Source organism: Muntiacus reevesi, chromosome 9, assembly GCF_963930625.1.
Source record: "Muntiacus reevesi chromosome 9, mMunRee1.1, whole genome shotgun sequence".
Classification (NCBI taxonomy): Eukaryota; Metazoa; Chordata; class Mammalia; order Artiodactyla; family Cervidae; genus Muntiacus; species Muntiacus reevesi.
In genome coordinates this window covers 44,897,359-44,925,299 of record NC_089257.1, presented here as the reverse complement: position 1 = coordinate 44,925,299, position 27,941 = coordinate 44,897,359, and the positions used below count along the sequence as shown (strand labels likewise).

Genomic DNA, 27,941 nt, shown 5'->3' with positions numbered 1-27,941 from the left:
TAAAGATGTGTTTGAGCCTAGTTATAATGATTTAAAATTTGTGATCCGAAACCACAATTACATTTGCACCAACCTAAATGAATAAGGACAATGTTTGATGCTGTACATTTTCACCATGTGGATATTCCTTTTTTAAAGCAATGGATCAAATAACACCAGTGTCAATGTTCAATTTCTCTGAATTTTGCAAAGAAGAAAATCCACCCAATTTTTACCAGTAGAAATTTAGGATGAATTTTCTGATGATGATGTTATAGTGAAATGTGGAGATAACTGAAAGCTGCAAGAATGAATCCCAAATAAATGAGACATAGAGAATATTGCAATTTCTGGAATTTATTGTGAACTGTGGTTTGTATAATTTTCTGCCAACATGTCTATATGTTTAAGACTTTTCCTATTTGCATAATTGTTGCTTCAGACTAAAGAAATTTTTCAAAATTAAAATTAACAAGAAGTGTTCTCTGGTTATCTAAGAGGAAAACAGAATGACAAATATAAATATGCTTTCTAACAAACATGAATTATGTGTCTAGGGCTTCTGCAACAAAATGTCACAAATTGGGCAGAAATTTACTATCTTATAGTTCAGAAGTCCAAAATCAACTTGTCAGCTAGGCCAAGTATTCTCTGAAGTATCTAGGGAAGAATCTTCCATATCTTGTGACAGGGACAGAGTAAAGGAAAGAAGTAGGTGATTAAATAGTTAATCCCACTACAGGATTGCAAGTAGAAAATATATGGGAGACCTCTGTAAGTTAACGATTACTCAAGAAAGCAGGTTTGCTTAAGCACAAAACCAAGGAGGCTTGCTTAGCAACAAAACCACCTAACAGAAGCAAAAGACATGACCCCAAACAAAAAAACAATGGTAGCATGAGCCCCACATCCTGACCAATGAACTCAGTAAGTTAGGACATGCTCTGTGCACACATGAAAAACAATAACTTGTGAACCTACCTTGACCATGTAGGGACAAGAAAACTTCCCTGCCCAGGTTGGAGGAGGAACAAATGATGGAAGCATGACCTCTACTCAAGAATGACAAGGAAGTCGTCTTCTCCTCCTCCTCACTTTTTGATTATAAAACTGTAGCCCAGTAAGTTCTTGGGGTGCAGCAACCTCATGTCTGCCTGCTTATAAGTCTCACAAGCGTCCTATTCTAATAAGCCAGTTCTTATCTTTCATTTTTTTCTCTCGCTGAATTCTTTCTACCTCTCGCTGAATTCTTTTTGCACTGAGACATAAAGGATTACAACTCTTCAGAGCCTCCCAACACGACACTTGACAGTTTCACTTGCTCCTAAGTTTCTTATGTTTGCCAGAAATCCTTGTCTTGCATTAGACAACTCTGATCTCTGCCTTCCTGGTGACATGGCATTCTCCTTGTGTGTCTCTGTCTCTTCACAAGTGTTCTTTTTACAAGGACACCAGCCATTTTGGATTAGGCATCCACCCTAGTCCAGCTGCAGTCCATGGGGTCGCAAAGAGTGGGACACAACTGAGCAACTGAACTGAGCTAGTCCAGTATGATCTCACCTTAACCAATTACATCTGCAAGGACTCTATTTTCAAAGAAAGTCACGTCCTGAGGTATTGGATGAAGGAGATACAGGAGATGTGGGGGTGGGGTAGGACTTAGCATATATTTTTTTTGCGGAGGACACATCTGAATACAAAACAAGGAACAATTTTGATTAAGTCATTGCAAATCAGCTGACACAAAGGCTCAAAACCAGAAACTACAATGTTATTGTTCATTTCTTTAACACATATATGCATACATATGTTTTCCCCTTTTAAAATAAAAAACACAGTGATGTATTTTAAAAAAAAATAATGCGAAGAGCTGACTCATATGAAAAGACACTGATGCTGGGAAAGACTGAGGGCAGGAGAAGGGGACGACAGAGGATGAGATGGTTGGATGGCATCACCAACTTGATGGACACGAGTTTGGGTAAACTCTGGGAGTTGGTGATGGACAGGAAAGCCTGGTGTGCTGTGGTCCATGATGTTGCAAATAGTCGGACACGACTGAGCGACTGAACTGAACTGAATTTAAAAACATTAAATCATTACTTTTCCTTTGAGCACAGTAATTTTTCTTGAACTAGGATGGTTATATGCGCTTTGTGAATTAAAAATGTTACCTGCCACATCAGTAAACAAATGATGTTGCAGCCATCAGCCACTGCAGCCACCTCCACTCCACCACAGTAAACCCCAAGGAAACTCAGGACAGAAACATAACCCTCCCCAGTGAATCATCAGACACTGCAGCCACTCACTGAATAAAGCAACCTGAGGAGACTCCGGATGAGAAAACAGGATACTAGCCCCAAATAGCTGGGGTGCATATCAAAACAAGGATCTCAGTAAGCCTAGACTCTTGCATCTTCTCATACATAGAAAAGCACTAAATTCCTTGAGATATCTGACTTTCTTTAAGAGTAATCTTTTGATGCTCCAACTACCCGGTCTTCCCTGCAAAATCTCTTATATTTTCTGGCCCCTACCCATCCCAAACCCCTTCTACAACCCCCTCTGCCACCATAGCCTCTCGGACTTACCTTAGCTACTGTGTCCTGGGATCAAGTCCTCAGTTTTGTCCGCTAGATAAAACAACTCTCAACTTTCACGTTGTACCTTTTTTTTTTCCCCAGTCAACAACTTCAAGGAAAGAAAATTTTCACCATCTCCGTTTCTTTCCTATCATTGTTATTCCATTCATTTCGCCATTACAATTGAAAACAATTTTCTTTTCAAAATGACACGTTCACCGTGTCAGACGCCCCGCGCCTCAGGAAGAGCGGGTCTGCCGGCCTGAAGACTGAACACCGCCAGGCTCTCTCCCCTCAGGTACTCACTCTCCCAGCCAGCTCCTAGCGGAGCTTCCCAGCGCGGGGTCACATGACGACTGTCGCAGCACCAGAGAAACCGTCGGCCTGCTCACTCCACACTAGGGGGCGCCTGGTTCCCGGGCAAACCAGCAGCGCTCGCTAGACCAAACTCCGCCCGTTTCTCCTCCTCCGGACGAGGTCAACGCCCCGTCCCCGCCCTCCCCAAGGCTGCCAACGAGGCAGGCTCTGATACACATGCGCAAACACGTCCACCACGCTGCTACGTAAGGCGCGTGTGTCCTCTAAGCTCCGCCTCTCGGCCGCGTCTCTGAGTTTCCAGTTCCGGCCTTACAGGGGCTGGGATAAGCTGGGAACATGCGGGTGTCGTTCACCGCCGCGATCTCCCACGGCCGCGTATACCGCCGCCTAGGCCTTGGTCCCGAGTCCCGCATCCACCTGTTGCAGAACTTGCTTACGGGACTGGTGCGACACGAACGCATCGAGGCGTCATGGGCACGCGTGGACGAGCTGAGGGGCTACGCCGAGAAGGTAAGGGGCGTGACCCTCTTGTTCCTCTCGTAGGTCTGGCCTCCGGGTGCGAGATCCGGCTGGAGTTGGGGAAGAATTGGGACCGCCCTGGTATACTCCTGGGGTCCCTCAAATGGAGAACTGATTAGGACTCCGTGGTTAGAGGTAGCCTCAATTAGCGACGTGCTTTACTAGTGTATGGAATGAATTAGGTTGCAGTCTGGCATTAGAGGATTAAGATTGACGCCTCCTTTCTTGCTTGGAGTTTGGTCAGTGATGTTGTGTCCTCACAGCTCATCGACTACGGGAAGCTGGGAGACACCAACGAACGAGCCATGCGCATGGCTGATTTCTGGCTCACGGTGAGTGCATCCTGTCCACTTCCCAGATCTTATTCTTTGCTCCCTAAGTGGGAGGGAGTTGTTAGAGGAAAGGGAACTGGGCGGAATTAAGACACGCATTTACGGAAAAATGTGAACTAAGTTAGAGATAGGTCCTACGTTGAGTTCAACGTAAATCTCAGTCTACACAACTGCCTGTAATTGATCACTTTATAATACCACGTCAAAGGGTGAGGGAAGGGATGTGGGTGGGTGTGTCTTTGGACCCTACCTTTGGGGATGTTGAAAGTTAATGTCTTGGTAATGGTGCCTGACTCTGCTCTCTCCTGAAAAACTCTCCCCCTCTAGGAGAAAGACTTGATCCCCAAGCTGTTTCAAGTACTGGCCCCTCGGTACCAAGGTCAGAATGGGGGCTACACGAGAATGCTGCAGATCCCAAATCGGAATCAGCAGGATCGGGCCAAAATGGCAGTCATTGAGTACAAAGGGAACTGTCTCCCACCCCTGCCCCTGCCACGCAGAGACAGCAACCTTACACTCCTAAACCAGCTGCTTCAGGGGCTGCGGCAGGACCAGGAAGCAAGCACCCACAGTTCCCACCTAGCTCAAACACCAGAGGTTTAACTGGAGCCAAAGGGCATGTGTCCCTCATCATTGCCCATGATCACAGGCCTTGGGAGCTCTTTTAAGCTCTAAGAACTGGAGCGTGAGTTGTAAAATGGACTGTCTGATTGGAGTCTGGAGCCCAGAACTTTCTGAGAGCCAGATAACCTTTTCTTTGCACAACAGGTAAAAATTCATTGTATGTATGTAAACTGATGGTTTCCCCCCTTTGGATTTCTGGAGAATGAGAACTCCACATCTGTCTGTGTGAGATAGTAAATTCATGGCATGTTTCTGGCTCTTAATCTGGGTTGTGTTGAATTAACACAGTTTTGTTTTTCTTAATACCTGGTTATATGGGGCATGTATTCTGTAATTCCAAACTGGCCCCCATAGGTGATTGAGTTTTGGTATCTAGCATAAAGACTGAGCCCCTGGGGTTTCTTAAAGATTACTTCCTGGCAAGGGTGGTAAGGTGAGCATCTAGAAGTGAACTTTCCCTAATAATCTGGTACCCTAGGAACCTTCAAGGTTCCATTCCTCTGTTTCTGAACAGGATCACATGTTACCCTCAAGTGCTCCCCTCAAACCCTGAATGGACTTCAGAGGAGAGGATCACCAACCTGGCAAGGAGAGTGGAAGCATTTAGCAGAGGATGTTGACTGCAGGATAAGCTCCTTCCTCTTGGGGTGGGAATGGAGGGGTGAAGGAGAAGGTTGAAGTGGAAGGAAAATTAGGAAGTTAAATCCGTGGGAATTTCCTGGAAGTTTTCATTGTTGTCAAATCTGGGCCTCTCTGGGAACTCGGAAGAAGGAAATCCGGCTTCAGAATGGTCAGGGGATGTGAGAAGTAGGAAGTTCCTTTATGTGCACTAGGAACAGTGAAGCCAGACTGGGCCCAGCCAGGCTGCCCATCCCTCACACTCAGAAGCTTCACTTGGAAAATAGTCATGGGAAGTGTTGGAGCTATCATCCCTGCACGAACACGGGATTGCAGGGCCTAGCAGATCCCAGATTGCTAGTACAGTGGAAGAAAGATTTTTATCTTAGGGCAGACCTTCAGAGGGTATTTGGCCCACCAAACCCATACACTGTTTGAGATAATAATGTTGCGGGTAGAGAGCTCACCAGTCTAGCAGACAGATACTAGCCTAGGTGACAGCTACTCTGGTCCTGTTTCAGGACAGCTGCCTAAGTCTGAGAAACTGATCTGCCCCGAACAGAGGTCTCATCTCTTTTACTCTACTCCAGTTGGTCTTCAACACTATTATAAAAAAGCTCTTTCTGATGTTATATTTTGAGTGACACATAGTAAGCACTTAGAACATTTATTGACTAAACATTTAACTCTGAATGCTTCTCCAAAAAAACTTGCCCCCTTTCTGTCTTTTTGGCACTTTTTGGCACTAACTCATTGCCCTCAGCCAGATATCTTGGAGTCAGTCTTGACTCCTAGAGAAAGTACTTTTCTTAAAATTAAAACCACATCTTTAGGTATTGGTAACAGGTGGGTTATGGCTGGACTCTCATATCTTTTCCTCTTAGACCCCAGAAATATACCTTCCTTTGGGGCTTTCAGTAGTTCCTCAAGTATTTTATTCGGCATCTGCTAGTACTCAGCATCATTTTAGGCACTAGGGATATACTAGTTAACAAGTGTTGGCCATATGTCAGGCCCTGGGCTACATACTAGGATATAGAATTGAGAAGAAACAACCTTTGCCATCAAGGAGCTCACAGCCTGATGGGCCATGTCCAGTGCCACAGTGGTCTCAAGAGACACTACTTCCCCTTTACTGTCTTAGCCTATATAATAGATAGAGTACGTTAACCCTAAAACATTTACTAAAGGCTTGGGGATTGGTGCAATGGTAAAGAACTCCCCTGCCAATGCAAGAGATAAGAGTTCAGTCCCTGGGTTAGGAAAATCCTCTGGAGTAGGAAATGGCAACCCACTCTAGTATTCTTGTCTGGAAAATTCCATGGACAGTCTCATGGGCTGCAGTCCATGGGGTCGCAGAGTTGGACTGGACGGAACACAAACACTGTGATAACACCAGGGAAATAACAATGTAGCAGTTTCACTAATCAAGCCTATAAATGGCAAGTCTTCACCTAAATAGGTGGAGTATGACCCCAGATCCATGCTGGCACCTGTTTAGTAAACTCCAAACTCCCAAGAGAGGCCCATGTATACTAAAAATTCCCTCCTACTTGCAAAGATTCTCTGTTCAGGCTCCAGCTTCACAAGTTATGCCCATTCTCCTCAAAACGTAACAAATTTACTCTAGTCTCAATAGATCAATGGCAGTGTAAGCCCAGTATCCAAAGGAAACTACTATGAAAGTCAGAGACTTATGTTACACTCATTTTCTGCAGTAAAATTAGCACATCATGTGAAATTTATTTCCATAGTGTTTCTCAAATCTGTAAACATACCTCCCTAGTCTGAAATCCCAGACCTCTATCCTGGACTACTCCCACAGCCCCCTGATTTACTTCCCTCCACACTGCAGCCATAGTGATAGGAATCTGCTGTCTTAATTCTCTACTCTTCTTTTCCAATAGGGAAGGAGTCCACATTCCTTACTGTGATTCTCTTCAGTGAGTAGGCATCTGCTTATTGTTCCAACTTCTCTTGTCTCTAATTTTATGTTCCAGAGTCTTGGAGGTTTCCCTATACTTGGGCTTCCCAGATGGCACTAGTGGTAAAGAACCTGCCTGCCAATGCAGGAGACATAAGAGACACAGGTTGGATCCCTGGGTTGGGAAGATTCCCTGGAGGAGGGCATGGCAACCCATGCCAGTATTCTTGCCTGGAGAATCCTCATGGACAGAGGAGCCTGGCAGGCTACCGTCCATAGGATCACAAAGAATCGGACACACTTAGCATTTCCCTATGCGTGACTTTCCATAATACATTTTGTTCATCTACCACCCAGAGAACTCTCTGCCTTTTACCTACCTGACTTGTACACACACTTGTGGCATCTCTTGGGTGACTGCTCTGACCATCTCCAAACTTAAGTTTATTACTTAGTGACCTTAGGTGCCACTACGGTATTTCCATAATGCACTGAGTTTACCACCTTGCGTTACAGTTTCCTGTAGTAGGTTGATTCCCAAACAAACCCCCCAGATTAGTCTAAAGGCAGTCATGGTACTTCCACCCCCTGGCTATTGATGGATTCAGAGATAGAGAGGTCTTAAATAATTTGAGGCAGTGAGAATCCAGGCTCTGTAAGACTAAGATCACATATTATTCTGATAAACAGGGAACTGGCTCAAGGCTGAAGATGATACTGAAAATGTAGGTCAAAACAACTAAAAGATACTATATAATAAGAATCTAATGATTATTCCCATTTGTGCCTGAGTTTTTTTTCTGTGAATTGCTACCAAAAGTAATCTGATATAATGTTTTGTAGTGTTGAATCTTTAGTGTTTCTCCAAAATTATTTTTACTATGACCCGCAGATCAAAATACATTTACATCAGAACACAGTATTGATGTGTATACATATATATTGTTGAAACAAAAGCATTACACAAAACATTATTTATAAATATGTGCACTGATACTGTCTACTCTCTTCTAGTTTACTTTTTTAAAATGAGGGTCCCAACTCACCAAGTTGATTTTACAACTCAGTTATGTTTTACAACCTAGCTCTGAAAAACCTGATTTAAGCCAGCATTACAGTGATTCAGCATTAGCTTTGCTGGATAAAATCCAAGCTTGTATCCTGGCACAAAGGCCTTCTGTAACCTGGCCTCAGTCACCTCTCAGACTTGTCTCCTACCTTAATCCTACAGTTAACTTGTTACTCTCCAAATGTATCATACCTTTCTGCATGATGGTGCCTCTAGTGTAGTGCTTGCCCTCTTTCAGATTCCCTCCTACATGTCATTCAAATCTCTACTCAGTTTTTTGAGGCCAACTTCACATCACCTTCCATATGGGAATAGGTCCATTCTTGGGTGCAGTAAGAACCCTCAGGCATGGCTTTCAAAGCATTCTCACACTGTACTATAGTTGCCTGTCTGCTTGACTGACTCACTCAACTGAGCGCACAAAGCCAGGAACTGGGATTCACCCTTCTGGATAACTCTGTTCCTACAATTAAACCTGAATTCATTATATATTTTTTAAATGAGGAGGCATCAGCTACATGTTGTCTTTGTCATAATCAGCTCTCTGGCTCAGCTTTACAAAACCATAAACGTGGTACTGTATGCAGGGACAGTGCTGAGCTACACTGCTGAAGATACTAAAGCTGAAGAAACGGGCTTCTTCCTCTCCAGGGACTTAGGTGTTCATAATGACAATCAAGAATGTAAACTTGTGTCTAACTCTGATTTCCCACACATTTCAAATTTCAATTTCCTGAAATATTTCTTACCTACCTAGACAGAAAATACCTACACATTTTCCAAGATGTAGCCAGAAGCTGATCTGTTGCCTCCTGCCAGAAGTATTCACTGAATTCTGCAAACTAAGTTAGGGACTTTTCCAGTGGTCCAGTTTCTTGTGGTACATCCTTCGTTGTAGCAATGGCACAGTTAACGTTGTTCAACACCCATCACTAGCTGATGAATTCCTAGAGGGTAGGGGAGGTGCCTAATGAACTCTTGGACTACCCAGTAGAGAACATGGGGAAAATAGGCATCTATAAATGTCTCAACTGAGTCAGTATATTGTACTAAGTTCTTCAGCCAAGTTCTGCATTTTGAGTTTCCTAACTCCTCCCTTCCCCAGTTTCCTCTTACTTCATCTGAAAATGAACTTCCTGCAATGCTGATTCCCCATTGTTCACTACTGGATAATGTCCGTACCCATGAAGTTTTCCTCTGTGCCCTTAAATGTGGGGGCATATTGTAGCTTTGACTCAGGGACATGAATTCAGTAGTTAAATTTGAGCTATTCTAATAATAAAAAGGGTTTCCCTGGTGGCTCAGATGGTAAAGAATCTGCCTGCAATGTGGGAGGTCTAGGTTTGATTCCTAAATGGTCTGTGTTTTTATTTTGAGGAAAGGAGTTTCAACTTATGTGACATTTTGCATTCTGTTCCACAATATATATGTTTAATATAAAAATAATGGTTTTAGTTCTTACAAGTATTATACATTGCACACACACATACAAATTCTATCAAAATTCATGCTGTAGGAAGATGAACTTTGTTTACACTGTGGCTTCACGTAAGCTTTGGCACACCACTGTGTGACCCAGCATGAAAAGCCAAAGCATTAAAGTTTTACTGTTCTTCACTTCAAGAAGATGAAAGCTATACCTAGAGATGTAACTGAAAATTTAATCCCATTGTCCTGACTTAATTTCTGACTGCTTTTTCTTAAACTGGTCTCAGAAGGTTTCCTACAATTAACCTTTCCTTTTATCCCATATGGAACAAAGGAAAAGAAAAATAGTTCAGTTTTGTATGTGCTGAGTTTGAGATGCCTGGGAGCGTGTGGAGTTTAGGAAAGAGTTCTTCCCTGGGAAAAGAGATTTGAGAGTTCTTGGCAGTTAAAGCTAAGGAAATGGATGGGATGACTCAGGGTATATATGCAGAAAGAAAGGAGACTGAGGTCAGACATTAGGGGACAGACAGGATACAGAATCTATGAAGGAGACTGAGAAATTGCCTTTCAGAGAGGAAAGGGAACCTGCAAAATTCATCACAGTACCCAGTACAGTGTCTTCCTTGTACATAGGAGAGACTCAAAAATCAATTACCAAATGAATTTAGCAAACATAGTCCTTCTTCATTCAAAGCACGGTGCTAGTATAGAGAATATAGGGATGACTCCTCCAGGGCCCAACAGGCCATTTGGAGGGACAAATCATGAATAAGCACAAGCTAGTAAGATGGATAGCGAATGAAGTGGTGTGCACAAGGCATACTGGAGTACTAAGAAAGGAGATCAGTAAGGAACTTTTCAGAGGGAACAATGCTAGGGCTGAATCTTGAAGACTTGAGTAGGCATTCATCAAGTGTTGGGCAGAAAGGTCCCCTGGGAGAGCATTCCAGGCAGCAAGATCTGCAGGTGGAAGTGTGCTGAATTATGAAACAGAATGGAGTGGTTGAGAAATTCCAAGTAAGTAATTTGGTACATCTGGGATTTAGTTTTGAGGATGAAGTGGAGGAAATGAAGCGAGAAAGCCAGGCAAGATCAGGTTACAAAGGGCCCTGTAAGACATGATAAAGTGCTTGGATTTTATCCTGAAGGCTAGGGGAAGCCACTGAAGGATTTTTAAATGAATAGAAAAGGGATCAGATTTACAATTCAGAATGATCATTCTTGCATCAGACCGGAAGTTGGGTTCGGGGACAAGACTTGAAGCAAGGAAATCGAATAAGAGGCTAGTTAAGGGATCCAAGGGGAGTTGAGGGAAGACTAGACTAGGACAGAAGCAGAGGGAATGGCGAGAAGCCAACAGATGAAACAGGTATAGAAGAGATAGAATAGATATCACGTGTGCGTCATGAGGTAGAGGAAGAAGTTAAGAGGCAAGCACGATACCACATTCCTGCTTGGACAGTTGGGTGAAGTAATTCCATTCACAGCAAATGAAGACAGCAGAGGAGAAGCAGATCTGAGATGAGCTTTGCTGTAAACATACTCATGTTACAGAGCTGTCTTGTGAAGAGTTGTTCTGGAGTTCAGAGGATATATATAAGATAGCAATACACATGTGAGAATCACACACATATGTGGAAACTGGAGCAACTGGACTGGATGAGATTTCCCAGACAAAAAATATAGAGTAAAAGGAAAAGGATAGAGTCAACATTCAAAGGCCAGACGGAGAAAAAGAAGCCCTCTGAGGAGGGTGAAAAGAACTACAGCTAGAATACTGGTGTCTCAAAATCCAGGGGATGTGGGATCAGAAACATCTTCAGATTCTGAGCTTCTGGGGACAGACACTAGATAATTTTTGTATTCTTGGAACCTGATGTTGGCCAGGCTCCAAATAGTAGTTATTATAATGAGTATCTTTGGCCATCCGGCTTGAAAATATTCACTGGTGACCTCTAATGGAGCAGTCTCTTGAGAGGGGCAAAAGGGGCAAAAGGAGAAACCATCAAAACAACTAGAAAAGTTCAGTGACAGTGAAAAGGGAGGACAGGGACTGCCCTGGCAGTCCCATGGTTAAGACTTTGCCTTTCAATGCCGGGGGCAGGTGGGAGGGGAGTGCAGTTTCAATCCCTGGTCATAGAGCTAAGATCCAACATGCCTTACAGTTAAAAACCAAAACATAAAACAAGCAGTATTGTAACAAATTCAGTGAAGACTTAAGGAGTCCGGGGAGATAGAGATACAGCAGCAACTTGAGGGGAAAGGAGATTTAAACAGTAAATTTTGAAGATCAATGAATTGATTTTTTGCTATGGTTTGAATGTTTGTGTGCCCCCCCCCCCAAATTTATATGTTGAAATCCTAATGCCCAGGGACTTCCTTGGTGGTCCAGTGACTAAGATTCCACACTCCCAGTGTAGGGGGCTCGGGTTTGACCAGGGAACTAGGTCACATGCTGCAACTAAGAGCTCTCATGCCACAACTAAAAAAGATGCCCCAGTCAAAGATCCTGCATGCCACAATGAAGATCGAAGACCCTGAATGTCACAAAGACCAGTGCAAATAAATAAGTAAAAAAAATTTTAAGAAAGAACTCCTAAACCCAATTGGATGGGAGGTGGGGCCTTTGGAAGGTGGTTAGGTCCTGAGGGCGGAAGCCTCACAGATGGGAATATTGTTCTTATAAAGAGGGCACAGTGGGAAGATGCCAGCTATGAAACTGGATGAGGGTCCTTACTACAATTTAACCATGCCAGTACCTCGATCTTGGATTTCCCATCCTTCAGAATGATGAGAAATAAATTTCTATTGTTTATAAATAACCCAGCTTGTGATATTTTTGTAATAATAACCCAAATAGACTAAGACAATTTTATAATGAGTACTTTTGCCAGATCTTAGTTATGGAGATAGACAATTAAGGATTTAGACAAATTTAAGGGAAAAGTACAAAATCTTGTGTTGAGGGCAAAGGGGCTGGAGGAGATCTTTCTCATTCCCTACTGTGGCTTCCACCACCTTTATGTAAAGCCTCTTTTCTTGAGAACTCAAGACATTGGTTGTACCACCTCCTCCTTATGTTCTTGGCCTTAACTGCTAGTGGATGTCTAAAGCACCTGCTGGCCCAGTGCACAGGAAATCAATTGGCAAGCCTGCACTTTGAACATGTCTGCCTTTGAGGAGAAAGCATGCAGTGTGTAGCCCAGAGCTAGTCACAAAATGAATCAGATTTAGCAGGATGGGCTAGAGAAAATAGAAAAAATATCAGGAATTCCAGACATGACTGAGAAATCAACATGGAGCTAGCAGAGATAGGAGCAAGTACAGGGTAGTCCAAACTCTGAAAGGGTTTTATAATACTAAGAACCACTTCCCCACATCCATCTTTTTTTATAACTTACTGGGCCATTCATTGCACAAGCCAATTGGGGGTGAAGGTGGGAGAAGACAGCTCCTGATCATTCACACATTCATTCAAGTCTTAGGCATAGAGTCTTACCATCCCAACCTGGGATGCTCCATTCAAGGTGCTGGCCTCATAGTTCTTTATTGTTCTCTCCTCCTAAAGCCCATCTCTCCAGCCCATTCTGTTTACCAGGCCTTTGACCCTTTCGTGACCAATCTACTTTACCCCGAAAGCTTTACGCTCCAGAATCTCATTCTCTAAACCCAGCTTCTGGCCTCTGGGTCTCTCATTCCCTTTGCACATATATCAAATTTTCAAACTCTAGAAACTCTATAATCTCCTGTACTCTTTTCTGCCTGTGTGTACCAGGCCTTTCTTTCTTTAGTCTGGATATCATGATCCAACACTTCATCTGTTCTCATGGTAGCTCCTACTCAACCCCATATCTTTCTCTCCCACCCACTTATGAATTACCAGGTTACTCCTGTGCAGTCATCACTAAGCTGCTCGGACTAAAATGCATTACACAACCACTGACAATGGGATCAACAAAATTCGGTCCTGAACACAATTATACAGTCGTAAATTGCTCAATCCTACCATCTCTTGACCTCTCAAGTGTTCTACACTTCTCTTAAACTCTTTTGTATCATCTTCATCTCTTGTTATAAGCACTTAACTTCACCTTCTCCTACTTCTCAAAAAAAAGAAAAGGCTATAAACTTGGTCTTCTCAATTCTCTACCCTCCTGATCTTTATCTACACCCAGGAATTAGGCACTTAGCTGAAAGTCTGTTTACTGAAGACAGGTCACCCATTGACCAAGCTACCAAAGGCTCAATTCATCAAGTTTTCCAAAGTTATCAAGTTTAAAAATTGTTGGTTTTGAGCACCATAATCTAATCTGGTAAAGTTATCAATTCACCGAAAATTTGTTTCTATCAGTAGTTTATAAGTTTTATGGAAATTGTGTTGCATGGAAAGGTTTAATAACTTTGTAGATTCACTTCTTTTTCTTTTTTTTAGTTTTCAATTAATTTCAGGTTGATTTAGTTTAGTTTACCAAAGTCTTCTCTTTAGGTCTATTGTGTACCACATTTCAATCAAATTGTATTGAATGTCACTATTGTGTGTGATACTCGCATCAGAAACTTAGGATTCAGATGCCCAAAACAAATAGATAATACTCATTTGATCAAGCTGATTTTTTAAAAAATCTAGGAGCTAAAAAAAATTAAAAGTGGCACTTTTTAACTCATTCTGTGAAGCCATTATTACCATAAACTAAATCCAGAAAAAGAGATCACAAGAAAAGATCAATATCCCTTATGAACATAGATGCAAACTTTTTCAACAGAATACTAGCAAGCTGTATCCAACAATATAAAGAATTATAAACCAGAACCAAGTTAGTTTTATCCTAGAAATACAAGGTCAGTTACCATTCTGAAATCAATCAGTAAATAAAAACCAATTGCATTTCTACACACTAGCAAAGAGCAATCCAAAAAATAAAACAATTTCATTTACAATAATATCAAAAAGAGTAAAATGTTTAGGAATAAATTTAACAAAAGAAGTTTACACACTGAAAACTACAAAAGATTATTGAGATAAAATGTAAAACGCCTAAATAATGTGAAGATAACACATGTTCATGGATGCAAAGACTTAATATTGTTAAGATGCAAATACTCCCCAAATTGATTGAGAGATTCAACATCATCCCATGAAAGTTATGCTGCATTTTTTATTTGCAGAAATACTAAAATTCATACAGAAATTCAAGGGACTCAGAGTAGCCACACAAAATATTCTTGAAAAAGAACAAAATGGGAGGGCTTATAATTCCTCATTTTAAAACTCATACAAAGTCAGCAAGACTATGTGGTACTGGCATAAGGACAGACATGTAGATGAGAATAGAATTGAGAGGTCAGAAATAAACCCTCACATTTATAGTCAATTTTTTCTTGACAAGGATGACAAGAAAATCAAAACCAAGTCTTTTCAACAAATAATGATAAGACTAGCTATCTACATGTAAAAAAGTTGCCACTACCTCACCCACATACAAAAATTAATTCAAATGGATCATAGACCTAAATGTAAAAGCTAAAATTATAAAGCTTTTTAAAAATAGTAAATCTTGACCTTGGATTAGATGTTGATGTCTTAGATAGGATGCCAAAACCACAAACAACAAAAGGAAAATAAGAAGGAGAAGGGGCAGCATAGGGGTGGGGAACAAAAGGGTTATAAAATGTGATTATATGAAATCATATGTGTGAAACTGAAAACCGTAAAGCACTACAGAATTTAAAGAATCATTCAATTAAAGTTTTTTTAAAAAGAAAATTAGATAATTATTTAAGAACAGAATATCCAAAAACTGTGGACTGTGGAAGACAAGAACTGTGGGACAATAACAATATATGTAATGGGAATATGGAGGAGGAAATAGAAACAGAGTAAATATTTGAAGTAATAATCACTGAGAATTCTCTGAAATTATTGGACGACACCAAACCACAAATCCAGAAAGTTCAGAAGACATCAAAATGGACACTGAAAAAATCTACACCTAGGTGTACAAGACTGCAGAATATTTAAACTACAGATTATTCAAACCACAGGAAATCAAAGACAGAAAAAAATCCTGAAAGAAACCAGAGAAGAAAACATACAATGGCCAATAAGCATATAAAAAGAGGCTGAACATCATTAGTCATTAAGTTCAGTTCAGTCACTCAGTCCTGTCCGACTCTTTGTGACCCCATGGACTGCAGCACGCCAGGCTTCCCTGTCCATCACCAACTCCCAGAGCTTGCGCAAACTAATGTCCATTGAGTCAGTGATGCCATCCAACCATCTTATCCTCAGTCATCCCCTTCTCCTCCTGCCTTAAATCTTTCCCAGCATCAAGGTCTTTTCAAATGAGTTCTTCACATCAGGTGGCCAAAGTATTGGAGTTTCAACTTCAGCATCAGTCCTTCCAATGAATATTCAGGATTGATTTCCTTTAGGATGGACTGGTTGGATCTCCTTGCAGTCCAAGGGACTCTCAAGAGTCTTCTCCAACACCACAGTTCAAAAGCATCAATTCTTTGGGAATCAGCTTTCTTTATAGTCCACCTCTCACACCCATACGTGACTACTGGAAAAACCATAGCTTTGACTAGATGGACCTTTGTTGGCAAGGCAATATCTCTGCTTTTTAATATGCCGTCTAGGCTGGTCATAGCTTTTCTTCCAAGGAGCAAGCGTCTTTTAATTTCATGGCTGCAATCACTATCTGCAGTGATTTTGGAGCCCCCCAAAATAAAGTCTTTCACTGTTTCCATTGTTTCCCCATCTATTTGCCATGAAGTGATTGACTAGGATGCCATGATCTTAGTTTTCTGAATGTTGAGCTTTAAGCCAACTTTTTCACTCTCCTCTTTCACTTTCATCAAGAGGCTCTTCAGTTCCTCTTCACTTTCTGCCATAAGGGTGGTGTCATCTGCATATCTGAGGTTATGGATATTTCTCCCGGTAATCTTGATTCTAGCTTTTGCTTCATCCAGCCCAGCATTTCACATGATGTACTCTGCATAGAAGTTAAATAAGCAGGGTAACAATATACAGCTTTGATATACTCCTTTCCCAATTTGGAACCAGTCTGTTGTTCCATGTTCAGTTCTAACTGTTGCTTCTTAACCTACATACAGATTGCTCAGGAGGCAGGTAAGGTGGTCTGGTATTCCCATCTCTTGAAGAATTTTCCACAGTTTATTGTGATCTACACAGTCAAACACTTTGGTGTAATCAATGAAGCTGAAGTAGATGTTTTTCTGGAATTCTCTTGCTTTTTCTATGATCCAACAGATGTCTGTACATTAGTCATTAGGATGTTCCTGTACATTAGTCACTAAGGAAGTGCAAATCAAAACCTTTGAGATACCACTTCATACCCACTAAGATGATTACAATACAAAAGATGAACAATAAGTGTGTTGGCAAGGATGAAGATATATTGAAACCAGCATACATTCCCAGTAGAAAGGTAAAATGGTGAAGTTGCTATAGAAAAATTTGGCCCATTTCCTCAAATATTTCCTCAAAATGGTAAACATAGTTTACAAAATGCAGTTAACAATATATCATACCAGCAATTCCACTCCTAGGTATATACCCAAGGGAACTGAAAGGGTGCATACAAAACTTGTATGCAGATGTTCACAACAGCATTACTCATAACAGCCAAAAGGGGCAAAAAATCCAAATGTCCATCAACTAGTGAATAAATAATCAGAATGTGATATATTCATACAATGGAATATTATTCTGCCACAGAAGAGAATGAAATACTGATGCATGCTACAACACATATGAACCTCAAAAATAAGCTAAGTGAAAGAATCCAGACACAAAAGGCTACTTACTATATGATTCTATTTAAATGAAATATCCAAAATAAGCAAATCTCCAGCAACAGGAAGTAATTATTGAAGGGAAAAGGAAATGGGGAGTAATTGCTTGTGGAAATGGGGTTTCTTTTGGAACAAAGAAAACATTCTAGAATTTGATTGTCATTGATGGATACACAACTCTGTGAATACATTAAAAGCGACTGTGAACTGTACACTTTAAAAGGATGAACTTTATGAAACTGTATCCCAATAAAACTGTTACTTAAATAAAAAATAAAATCAGAGTAAAAACTTTATTTAGAAGTAGCAACAACTACATAATCAAGGATAAGGATAAGCAGAGATATTCCTAAAGTACAGTCTTCCTATAGTGACATGAATGGGACCAGCATAAATTCTACAAATGTTTCTTCAGTGTCACTGTGGCAGGAGGTTCATTTATTAATGGTCATCATGAGATCTTAGAATAATTATCTTGAACTAATAAATTTATATAATTAATTTTATCACTTACTGTAGTAACTATTAATACCATTTAAGTAAGGAAGGAAATATTATATGGCCATATTTCAGCCCATATCTATACATCTATTAAAATTATAAATGTACAAAAAGAATTTTAAAAAAACAAATTATTAGTTTGAAAATGTTGAAAGACAGAAACCCCCCCCAGGATTGTTTATATTTGATATTTGGTTCACTTTACAGTAGTTACAGAACAAAATACACAAGAAATTCTCATTCTCAAAAGTGGTAGATTCAAAGTTAGGAAAAATTTAGACTACACTGAACTTTGGCCAGGCCAGCCCTGGCAAAAATGACTTCAGTGAAACAGCTGCAAAGAAATTAAAACTAAAACTGAGCTAAACTACACTTCAAATTAGTCAACTGACACTTTGTAACCTTCAAAACTAGTTAAAATCCATACATCCATGCAAATGGTTGTAAACTTCACACATAATTAAACAAAATTTTGGTAAATTGGCAAAATTGGTGAATTTCAGCAAATTGATCACTCTGTGAACTGAAATTTAGAGAACTGGCTCTCCTTACTTCCTATCCCAGAGGACAAGAGTCCTTCCTCTTCTCCAGATTTCATTCCTCCACCTGTGTTCTAGATTCCATCTGGTTCTCCCTTCTCTGGCTCCTGCTCTGTGGGAGAGAATCAAGAGTCTCCTTTTTTCTTCCCTAGAGTCTCTACAGGGAATTGAAATCCTTCAGAGCCTAAAAAACATACTTGTTCTTGGAAGATCCCAACTGAAGCAGTGCTGGACTATGGCCATTTTTTAATACTCTTGCTCACTTTCTCCAGGGCTGGGCTCTACTGAAGAGCGCTAATAATTGTGGCTTTCTCATGAGCCTTTGAGCAGGGCTTAGTCTCAGAGCAGTCTACAACTAAGCACTGATGCTACCCAGTGCCTCCTCCCTCACTAGGAAGGAACAAATGGTTAACAGAGCCAGCAAGAATTGATAGCCTCCCGGCCTGTCATTCAGGATCATCGTTTACAAGGCAGGCCTTTGGGGTCATCCTTCCTTTCCCATGTGGTCTTCCACACACTCATCTGTCCTTCCTTGCCCCTGGTTAATTTACCCTTTCACTGATTCCCAGAGTTAGCCCTTTCTATCTTGGCTCTTCTCCCAATTTTTCCTGTTCTGAAACCCCAAAATTCTCAGCCCCATTATATACCTCTGAGTCTCCAGTTCCTCGAAGAGAGCTGGCTTTGTTTAAGTACATCATTTCTTCACATTCTTCCACATGTCTATGGAGAGGGAAGTTGTCTCCATTCTCGGAGCTTTCAAAGGCCCAAACACACACAAGCACTTCTCTATACCTCCTCCCAGTCTTTGAGAATCATACCACCTTGTTATTCAAACCTCACCCTCCTCAGTGTTGTCATGAAATGACCTCTCTTCTTCATTAGAGAATTAAGTGTAACTGTGCTTGTATCTTTTTTTCTCTTGCTAGCATCCTCAACTCCATGGTCCTTTGAGCCTATAAGGCCAACAGCCATCACTCCTCTTAACAGTGTCTCCCCTCCTTTAACACTTTCCTCAAAATCCCTAACATTCTGCCTGCCTCGTATTCCATGTTTCACAAACACCAACTCCTCTCCAGAGAGAATGGGATCACCAGGTACAATGGCCTGAAATTCCCATGTCAACCCTCCTCCCCTCCTGCCATCATAACCGTATACATGCACTTATCTGCATCCTCACCCATCTTCCCTTTTAGTCTTGAAGGAAGAGGTACCTCTCAAGGTTAAAAACCAATTCCCTCCAGTAACCATGGTTAATTCCTCATACCTTCCTCTCTCCTTTGGGACCTTTCTCCGCTAGCCATTGCCCCTCCATTAGCTTCTTACCTGCGGTGTTAAATGTGATCCTGCTGCTTACTTCCCAGCAACTGTTCCTCAGTCCTTCTTTTCCCCACTCCTCTTCTCAGCCTCGTGTTACTATCCTTTCTTGTTCATTCCCTGCTGCACTCACTGGGTAGTAGTAGTTCTTCATCCTGCTGTCTCACTAGCATTCCTTCTTTATTCTGGAAGGAATCTTTATATATTCTGTCTTATATTCAGCATGTACTATGCTTAGTGGCTCAGTCCTGTCCAACTCTTTGCGACCCCATAAGCTGTTGCATGCCAGGCTCCTCTGTCCATGGGGATTCTCCAGGCAAGAATACTCTCCCTCCTCCAGGAGATCTTTCCAACCCAAGGATCAAACCCAGGTCTCCCGCATTACAGTCAGATTCTTTACCATCTGAGCCACCAGGAAAACCCAAGAATACTGGAGTGGGTAGCCTATCTCTTCTCCAGGGGATCTTTCCTACCCAAGAATTGAACTGCAGAATTCAGCAACAAAAGAATTGCAGGCAGATTCTTTACCAGCTGAGCTACCAAAGAAGCCCATATTCAGCATAAATGAATATTATTTATTCATTTGTCCATCAATGGAAACTTAGGTTGTTTCCACATCTTGGCTTTTCTGAATAATGCCACAATGGACGTGAGGTGCAGATATCTTTTCCAGATAGTAATTTCATTTCCTTTGGATATAGCAGAATTGCTGGATCATATGGTGGTTCTATTTTTAATTTCTTGAGGAGCTACCATTATGTTTTCCATGAAGGTTGTACCAGTTTACATCACCACTAGCAGTACACAAGGGTTCACTGTTCTCCACATCTTTGCCAGCATTTTATGTCTTGTTTTTTGATAACAGCAATCCTAACAGGTTTGAGGTGATATCTCACTGTGGTTTTGATCCGCACTTTCCTGGTTAGTGATGTTGAGCATGTTTTCACATGCCTATTGGTCATGTATTTTTTCTCTGGAAAAGATCTATTAAGATCCTTCTCTTATTTTTAAGTTGGGTTATTTGGTTTTTTCGCTCTTGAATTGTATGAGTTCCTTATATATTTTGGATATTAACCCCTTAGTGGTTATATGTGGTTTGCCAATATTTTCTCCCCTTCCGTAGGTTGCTTTCTCATTTTGTTGATGATCTGCTTTGGTGTTCAGAAGATTCTCAGTTTGATGCAGCCCCACCTGTTAATTTTTCCTTTTGCTCCCTTTGCTTTTAGTGTTAAATCCAAAAAAGTCATTGCCAAGATCAATGTCAAGCAGCTTACCCCCAAGGTTAAAGTTCTCCTAGGAATTTTATCGTTCTAGGTCCTAATGTTCAAATCTAGTCCCATTTTGAATTGATTTTTTGAGTATGGTATCAGATAAGGTTCCGGTTTCATTCTTTTGCCCATAGACATCCAGTTTTCCCAGCACTAATATTAAAGACACTATCCTTTCCCCATTGTGTATTTTTGGTACCTTTGTTGAAAATTAATTAAATGTATGAGTTTACTTGTGGGTTCTCTATTCTGTTCCGTTGATCTATATGTCTGCTTTTATGCAGATATCATACTGTTTTGATTACAGCTTTGTAATACAGTTTGAAATCAGGAGGTGTGATGCCTCTGGCTTCCTTCTTCCTCTGTTGTCTTTGAATCATTAAGATCATGAGCTACATCTTAAGTTCAGCATCTAATGGAGACCTATGAGACCTCATCTAAGTGTCGTAATTTTTCTCTGCTGACAACTCTCATTCTAGAAGCTGTTTCCTTCCTTGGCTTTTATGATGGCACATTGGACACTACTCTCTTGCTCAGTTCTTATCTTGTTGACCACTTCTCCCCACCCCCCTTCATGGCTCTTCTTTTGTTATCCACCCTTAATGCTGCCCAGACACTCTTTTCACTATAGATTCTCTGCAGGTGACCACATCCATTCTCATGGGTCCACTTAACCACTATAGACTGACAGACTGATGTCTCCAAAATATCTTTCCTCAGCTTACTTGAGTTCCAAATTTTATACTCAACCACCTCCTACACATCTTCATTGGGATATCTCACATACATGTTAAAGTCATCATATCCAAAACCAAATTCATTATCATATCTCTCTCCTCTCAAACATGCTCATCCTTTTCTTCCCAAACATACTGAGTAACATCACTAATGTACAGACCAGGAAGGTGTAAGTCATCTTATACTCTTCCTGCACCACCACTCCTCACTTCTAGTCAGCCGTCAAGAATGTAGTCCCTAGGGACTTCACTAGTGGTCAAGTGGCTAAGACTCTGAGCTCCCAATGCAGGGTGTCTGGGTTTGACTCCTAGTCAGAGAACTACATCCCACATGCTGCAACAAAGATCCTGGGTGCTGCAACTAAGACTGGGTGCAGCCAAATAAGTAAATAAAGATTTTCTCACAGACTTAGAAAACTAATTTATGGTTGCTGGAGGGAAGGAATAGTTAGGGAGTCTGAGATTGCTCATGTACACACTACTATATTTAAAATGGATAACCAACAAGGACCTATTGTACAGCACATGGAACTCTGCTCAATGTTATGTGGCAGTTTGGATGGGAGTAGGGTTTGAGGGAGAATATATACACGTATATGTATAGCTGAGTCCCTTCATTGCTCATCTGAAACTATCACAACACTGTTAATCAACTATACTGACTTTATATATGTGTATATTTTATATATATGTATATTTTTATACAAAATAAAAAGGTAAAATAAATTTAAAAAGAATTGTAGTCTCTGAAACTTCTCTCATATCTTACTCTTCTTTTCTAATCCTACTACTAACTTAGTTTAGATCCTCACTACAAGCCAGGTTTTGCCAACAAAGGTCCATCTAGTCAAGACTATGGTTTCTCCAGTAGTCATGTATGGATGTGAGAGTTGGACTATAAGGAAAGCTGAGCACCGAAGAATTGATGCTTTTGAACTGTGGTGTTGGAGAAGACTCTTGAGAGTCCCTTGGACGCAAGGAGATCCAACCAGTCCATCCTAAAGATCAGCCCTGGATTTTCATTGGAAGGACTGATACTGAAGCTGAAACTCCAATACTTTGGCCACCTGATGCAAAGAACTGACTCCTTTGAAAAGACCCTGTTGCTGGGAAAGAATGAAGGTGAGAGGAGAAGGGGACGACAGAGGATGAGATGTTGGATGGCATCACCGACTCAATGGACAAGAGTGTGAGTAATCTCTGGGAGTTGCTGATGGACAGGGAGGCCTGGCATGTTGCAGTCCACGGGGTCCCAAAGAATTGGACACAACTGAGCACCTGAACTGAACTATGCCTGCAATCCCATGCTTTCCTCTATCATTATACTACCCAGTGACAATGTACAGATCTCTCTTCACAGCTTCTGAATACTCCTTAGTCATAGCCTAACAATATATCCTAAGCATAAAGCTGGCACATAGTGGCCATTAATACATATCTTCAATAAAGAGAAATAAGAAAATTTAGGTTCTCTTATTTGAAAAACTCTGTGGCCCCCTAAAACACCTGTCCCTTGCCCCCTGCAATAGATCTCTCTCCTTCCTGTAGTCTAGCCTTATTATTTATTTATTTATTTTAAGTCTAGCCTTTTTATTTATTTATTTATCTTTTTTTAAGTCTAGCCTTTTTAAAGAACAGGCTGTACTGCATGTCTTCAGTTCCTCATCCCTTACCCAACTCCTTTACTGACTGCTGACTAATTTCCACCCCTGCCACTCCCCCTACCTTCTCTCCAAGGTCATCAATGCTCTCCCTCTGGCCAAGTCCAATGGATACTTTTCAGTCCTAGCCTCCCTGGATTCTTCTGTGTCATTCAACCCTGATCAGCACTCCTTGCCTAATGACTTCTTTCATAGCCTTTCACTTGACTTCATTGGCACTGCATCTTCCCTTTCTTCTCCCTCTCTGGCCGCTTCTTCTCACACTCCTTTGAAGACTGTGATTCTTCTCCTCAACCTTAAAGTGCTAGAACTTCTTAGGGTCTGTCTTAGGCCCCCTTCTCTTCCCAATGTACATTTTGTCCCTGGGAAATCTCATTCACTCCCTTAGCTCCAAACCATTTATCACATTTCCCCTATAAGTCAGCCCAAACCTAAGATGGTTTCTCATTTTCCCAGTGAGAAAACCCAGAAAGCTTTTTGACCAAACTGAAAACATGTACCTTCAGGGATGAGGCTGAAACAACCAAAATTCTACTTCTATCAGTTAATGGACTTTATTATACATATATTTAAATTCATGTATCATCACAAAGGGCTTCCCAGATGATGCTAATGGTACAGAATACTGCCAATGCAGGAGACACAAGAGATGCAGGTTCAATCCCTGGGTAAAGAAGATCTCCTGGAGTAAGAAATGGCACCCACTCCCGTATTCTTGCCTGGAAAATTGCATGGGCAGAGGAGCCTGGCAGGCTACAGTCCATGGAGTTGCAAAGAATCAGACACAACTGAGCAACTGAGCACAGCACAGGATCATCGTGAAATATAAATATTTATAAATAATACATTGATTTATAAACATACCTTTCTTTCCACATTCATAATTCAATAAATAATTTAATGCATCTTTTAACATGAATTATCCACAGCAGTATCTTCCTCATTATTAGGGTCACTTTTTCAGCCATCTTATCTATTTTCCAAAACAGATGACCTTCTCTTCAGTCTAAGTGCAGAATTTGGGTGAGGACACAGCACAATTTGAATCCACATGTAATGCAGTCATTGGAAACTTTATCCCACGTTACAGGTCCCATTTGCATCACACTAAGGCAGTTAATGTTTGGCTTGCATCCTGCAAGAGTATATTCATGACTTCTAAAAGGCACTTAATTTTTTTGCCTTTTATTTATTTATTTTTTTTTTTTGCCTTTTAAAAATAACTTTTTAGATTTGTTCTGTACTGAAGTATAATATATAGAAAATGGTCTAGGCCGTAAGTGTTTGGCTTAATGAATAGTCACAGAGTAAAACATCTATATAGCATCACTCAGGCCAAGAAAGAGAACATTTCCAGCAGCCTAGAACCCCTCCCAAATATTACAGTACTGCTTTTTAAAGCACTGTTTATAAAACATCCTTAGAAACATCCAACACATGCAGTTGTGAGGCTGTATTACCAGGAATAGTTATCAAAGCTGGGACTATCGATTCTGTGGCAAGTGACTTACACAGTCAACCATTACTGAGGACATTGCAGGTTAATGGGTCTTGCTCGAACAGTAAAAATAGATAGTGTTTATGGACCACTTACTATGTGCCAAGTATATTTACATTTATTTAATAATTTAACCCTAAGTCCGGCTTTGTAGATGAGAAAACTGAGTCAAAGACAGGTTAAGTGAATTTCTAAAAGCCACACAGCTTGTAAATGGCAGGGTCTGGACCCCAAGTCAGGCAGTCTGGCTCCAGAGTCCAGAAGCTTAGTCACCATACCATACTGCCCTATCCAGTGGTTTGTTGTTCAAAATAAAGTAAATGAGAGCAAACCCTGTAATATGAGAGACTTTGTAAGAACTCAAGTATAAGGTTACTCCCTCTTTCCTTTGGTATGATTTTGGAAAAACAAAACAGCAAAAACCTCACCCTATATTCAAGCTTATATGGTCTTTGCAGATGATTCCCAAATATTTATGTCCATCCCAGACCGCTCTTCTAAGCTACAGACCTACCTAGCCAACAGGCACTTCAAAGTCAGCAGCCCAAATCAAAAGTCATCATCTTCCTAAAATCAGCCTTCTGCAAGCTACTCCTCCTCCTTTTGTCCAACGCAGTGAATGTCACCACCAAACCCAGCTGCCCAAGCCAGAAACCTGGATGCTATCAAGGATTCCAGCGTCTCCTTCACTCCTCTTGAAAAAATCACCCTCCCTTCTGCTTGAATTGAAACTGCTTTCTCTCCCCAGAAGTTCCTGATTTCTTTGTACCATTTGCACAAGTCTCAAGTCCAGAATACCTTTAGACTCACAGCCTACACTCAGTCATAAGGAAAGACAGAGAAGAGGGAGCTAAACTCTTTTAGTTCTTTAACACTGTCCGCCTCCATCTGATGGACTTCTTTTCATTTTCTCTCCCAGTTGGCCCCTCAAGACCCTTCCCACCTCCCTGCCCAGTTTCCATCTCCCTTTCCTTTTCTGAGAAGTATATACCCTGAGTGAGAACACCCACCCTAAATCTCCTCGTTCCAGTCCCTTCCATCCGGAGCCTCAACTTTGGGATAAAAGAGGAAGTGAGGAAGGGTGAACTAGGCGACGAAAAAGGGAAAAGGAATAAAGAGCATGGGATAAACAGAAGTGATCAGGAGCGGATGGAGAGATTCACAAGGAAGAAGAGGATGGGGAAAGAGAGATGACAGAGGAAATTGGGAGGTAAGGGGATGTCGGGAGGAAACACGGAGAAAGGGACAAGGAGAAGGGGTTGGGGAAAAAGAGGTGGGGAGACGGGAAAGGAGAAGGGCAGGCAAAGGACACGGGGAGAACTGGTGCGGAGAAGAGGTGAGGAGAGAGGATCCAGGAGAAGGGATGGAAGATAGGGGGCTGGAGAGGAAAGAATGGGGAGATGGGACGAGAAGAAGACGATGGGAAGAAGGGAGAGGGAACGGGGAGAAAAGGGGAGGAGGGGAGGAGACTAGAACAGTGAGGGAGAAGAGCGGACGGCGGGGGAATAGGGGGCGGGAAAGAAGATGGAAGAGCAGGACGAGAAGGAGAAGGGGACGCGGAGAACGGGACGGGGAAAGGGGACCGGGCGCTTGGACCGGGAGAAGGGAAGGGACCGGGGACGCGGGGACGGCGCGGCGCTGGGGCCGGATCCGGCCGGGGATGGGGCCGGGAAGTCGAGGGGCGGAGGGAGGACGGGCTGGGGGGGCCGCGGCGCGGAGCGCGGGTGGGGGCGGAGGCGGGGGCTCGCGGGCGGAGGGGCGGGGGTTCGGGTTACCGCGCGGAGGGCGGGGGAGGGGAGGGGAGGGGGCGCGGGGCCGCGGCGGCGAATCTCGCATCCTCCGCGGGGCGGCTGTGGAGGAGGCGGCGCCCCGGCGGCGGCGGCGGACGGACCGATCGACGGGCGGGGGCGCGCGGACCGACGGCGGGTCGCCCGGAGCTGCTCGCGGACTGAGAGACAGCGGCGGCGGACGATGCGCAGCCCCAGGCCCCGCGCGGGCGGGCGCTGCCCGGGGGGCTGACCGCGCCGGACGGCGCCCCAGGACCGGGCGAGGGAGCCCGCGCCGCGCGGAGGTCAGTGCCCGCGGCCGCCCGGCCCGTCCGGCCGCGCCCGCCGGCCCGCCGGCCTCTCCCGGGCGGCGGTGGCGGCGACGGAGCCGGGGGCTTTGTTCTGAGCCGGAGACAATGGGGGAGGGGGGGCCTGGGCCTGCGGGACCAGGGCTGGCGTGAACGTGAGCGTGGGGGCAGGGCTGGGGGTCTTTGTGCTGCGTGTGTCATCGCGTCGGGAGTGCGGCGGCGTGAGTGTGCCGGGGGTGTGGGCAGGGTGTGTGTGTGCTCCTCCGAGTGTGAGTGTGAGCGCGAGTGCATCGCCGAGTGTAGTCAGTGCGTGTCACTGGGGAGTTGTGTGTCTGCGTGTATGTGTCTGGCCGTGTGTACGTGCGTGTCACTACGATGGGGTGTGGGTCAGAGTGAGTGTGTGTCTGGTGAGCGAGTCCTTGTGAGGGAGTGTGTGTGTGTGTGCGTGTGTGTGTATGTGTGTTGCCCGCCTCTGTGGGAGCCATGTGTCAGAATGTGGAGGATGGGTGTGTGACAGACAAACGGAGACAAAGAAGCTGAGGGGGGAGAAGTAAAGAGAAACAGAAGAGACAGGCCAAGCCCAAGCTGGAGGCCTGTCACCCAGACCGTGTTGAGTTTGTGTCCGGGATGCCTCGATCAGAATCCCGCACAGGGGACAGAGGGAGGTCACCACCAGCCTCGGCCCACGTGGAGGGGGTGGGGACGGGGAGGTCCAGGAGCACAATGAACTCAGTGTGGCGTGGGCCGGGCCCGCAGCCACGGGGTCATAGGCCAGAAAAATATTGTTGCTAATGTCAACTCCTCAAATGCCCACAGGGGACACAGTCACAGGCAGCACACATCCACAAGAGATGCCTTCACAGCCATCACACACCCCCCCGGAAGCACTGTCAGAGCCAACACACATTTACAAAAGGTGCTCTGAGAACAGTGCACACCCACAGCAGAAATGGTGCAGCCAACACATTCCCGCAGGACCTCTGTCAAAGCTAGCACACAGCATGGGAGACACGGTTGCTGCCAGCACCTTTCCTGAGACACTGCTGGAGCAACACGCATCCACGGGGAACCTGTCACAGCCCACCAGCATCTAGGTTGTACTTCAGGGCTGTCTGTACATAGCAGGTGTCTCAGA

At 42.9% G+C, this 27,941-nt stretch overlaps 1 protein-coding gene across 1 annotated transcript; it reads left to right on the top strand.

The window, feature by feature from the left end:
• The first annotated feature begins 3,159 nt into the window (after positions 1–3,159).
• Positions 3,160–4,620, top strand: LOC136174135 (large ribosomal subunit protein bL17m). Its single transcript, XM_065944013.1, has 3 exons — positions 3,160–3,392; positions 3,665–3,733; positions 4,061–4,620. The coding sequence occupies exons 1-3, from the start codon at positions 3,219–3,221 to the stop codon at positions 4,334–4,336; spliced, it is 519 nt and encodes a 172-aa protein (XP_065800085.1). The 5' UTR covers positions 3,160–3,218; the 3' UTR covers positions 4,337–4,620.
• Positions 4,621–27,941: the final 23,321 nt, after the last annotated feature.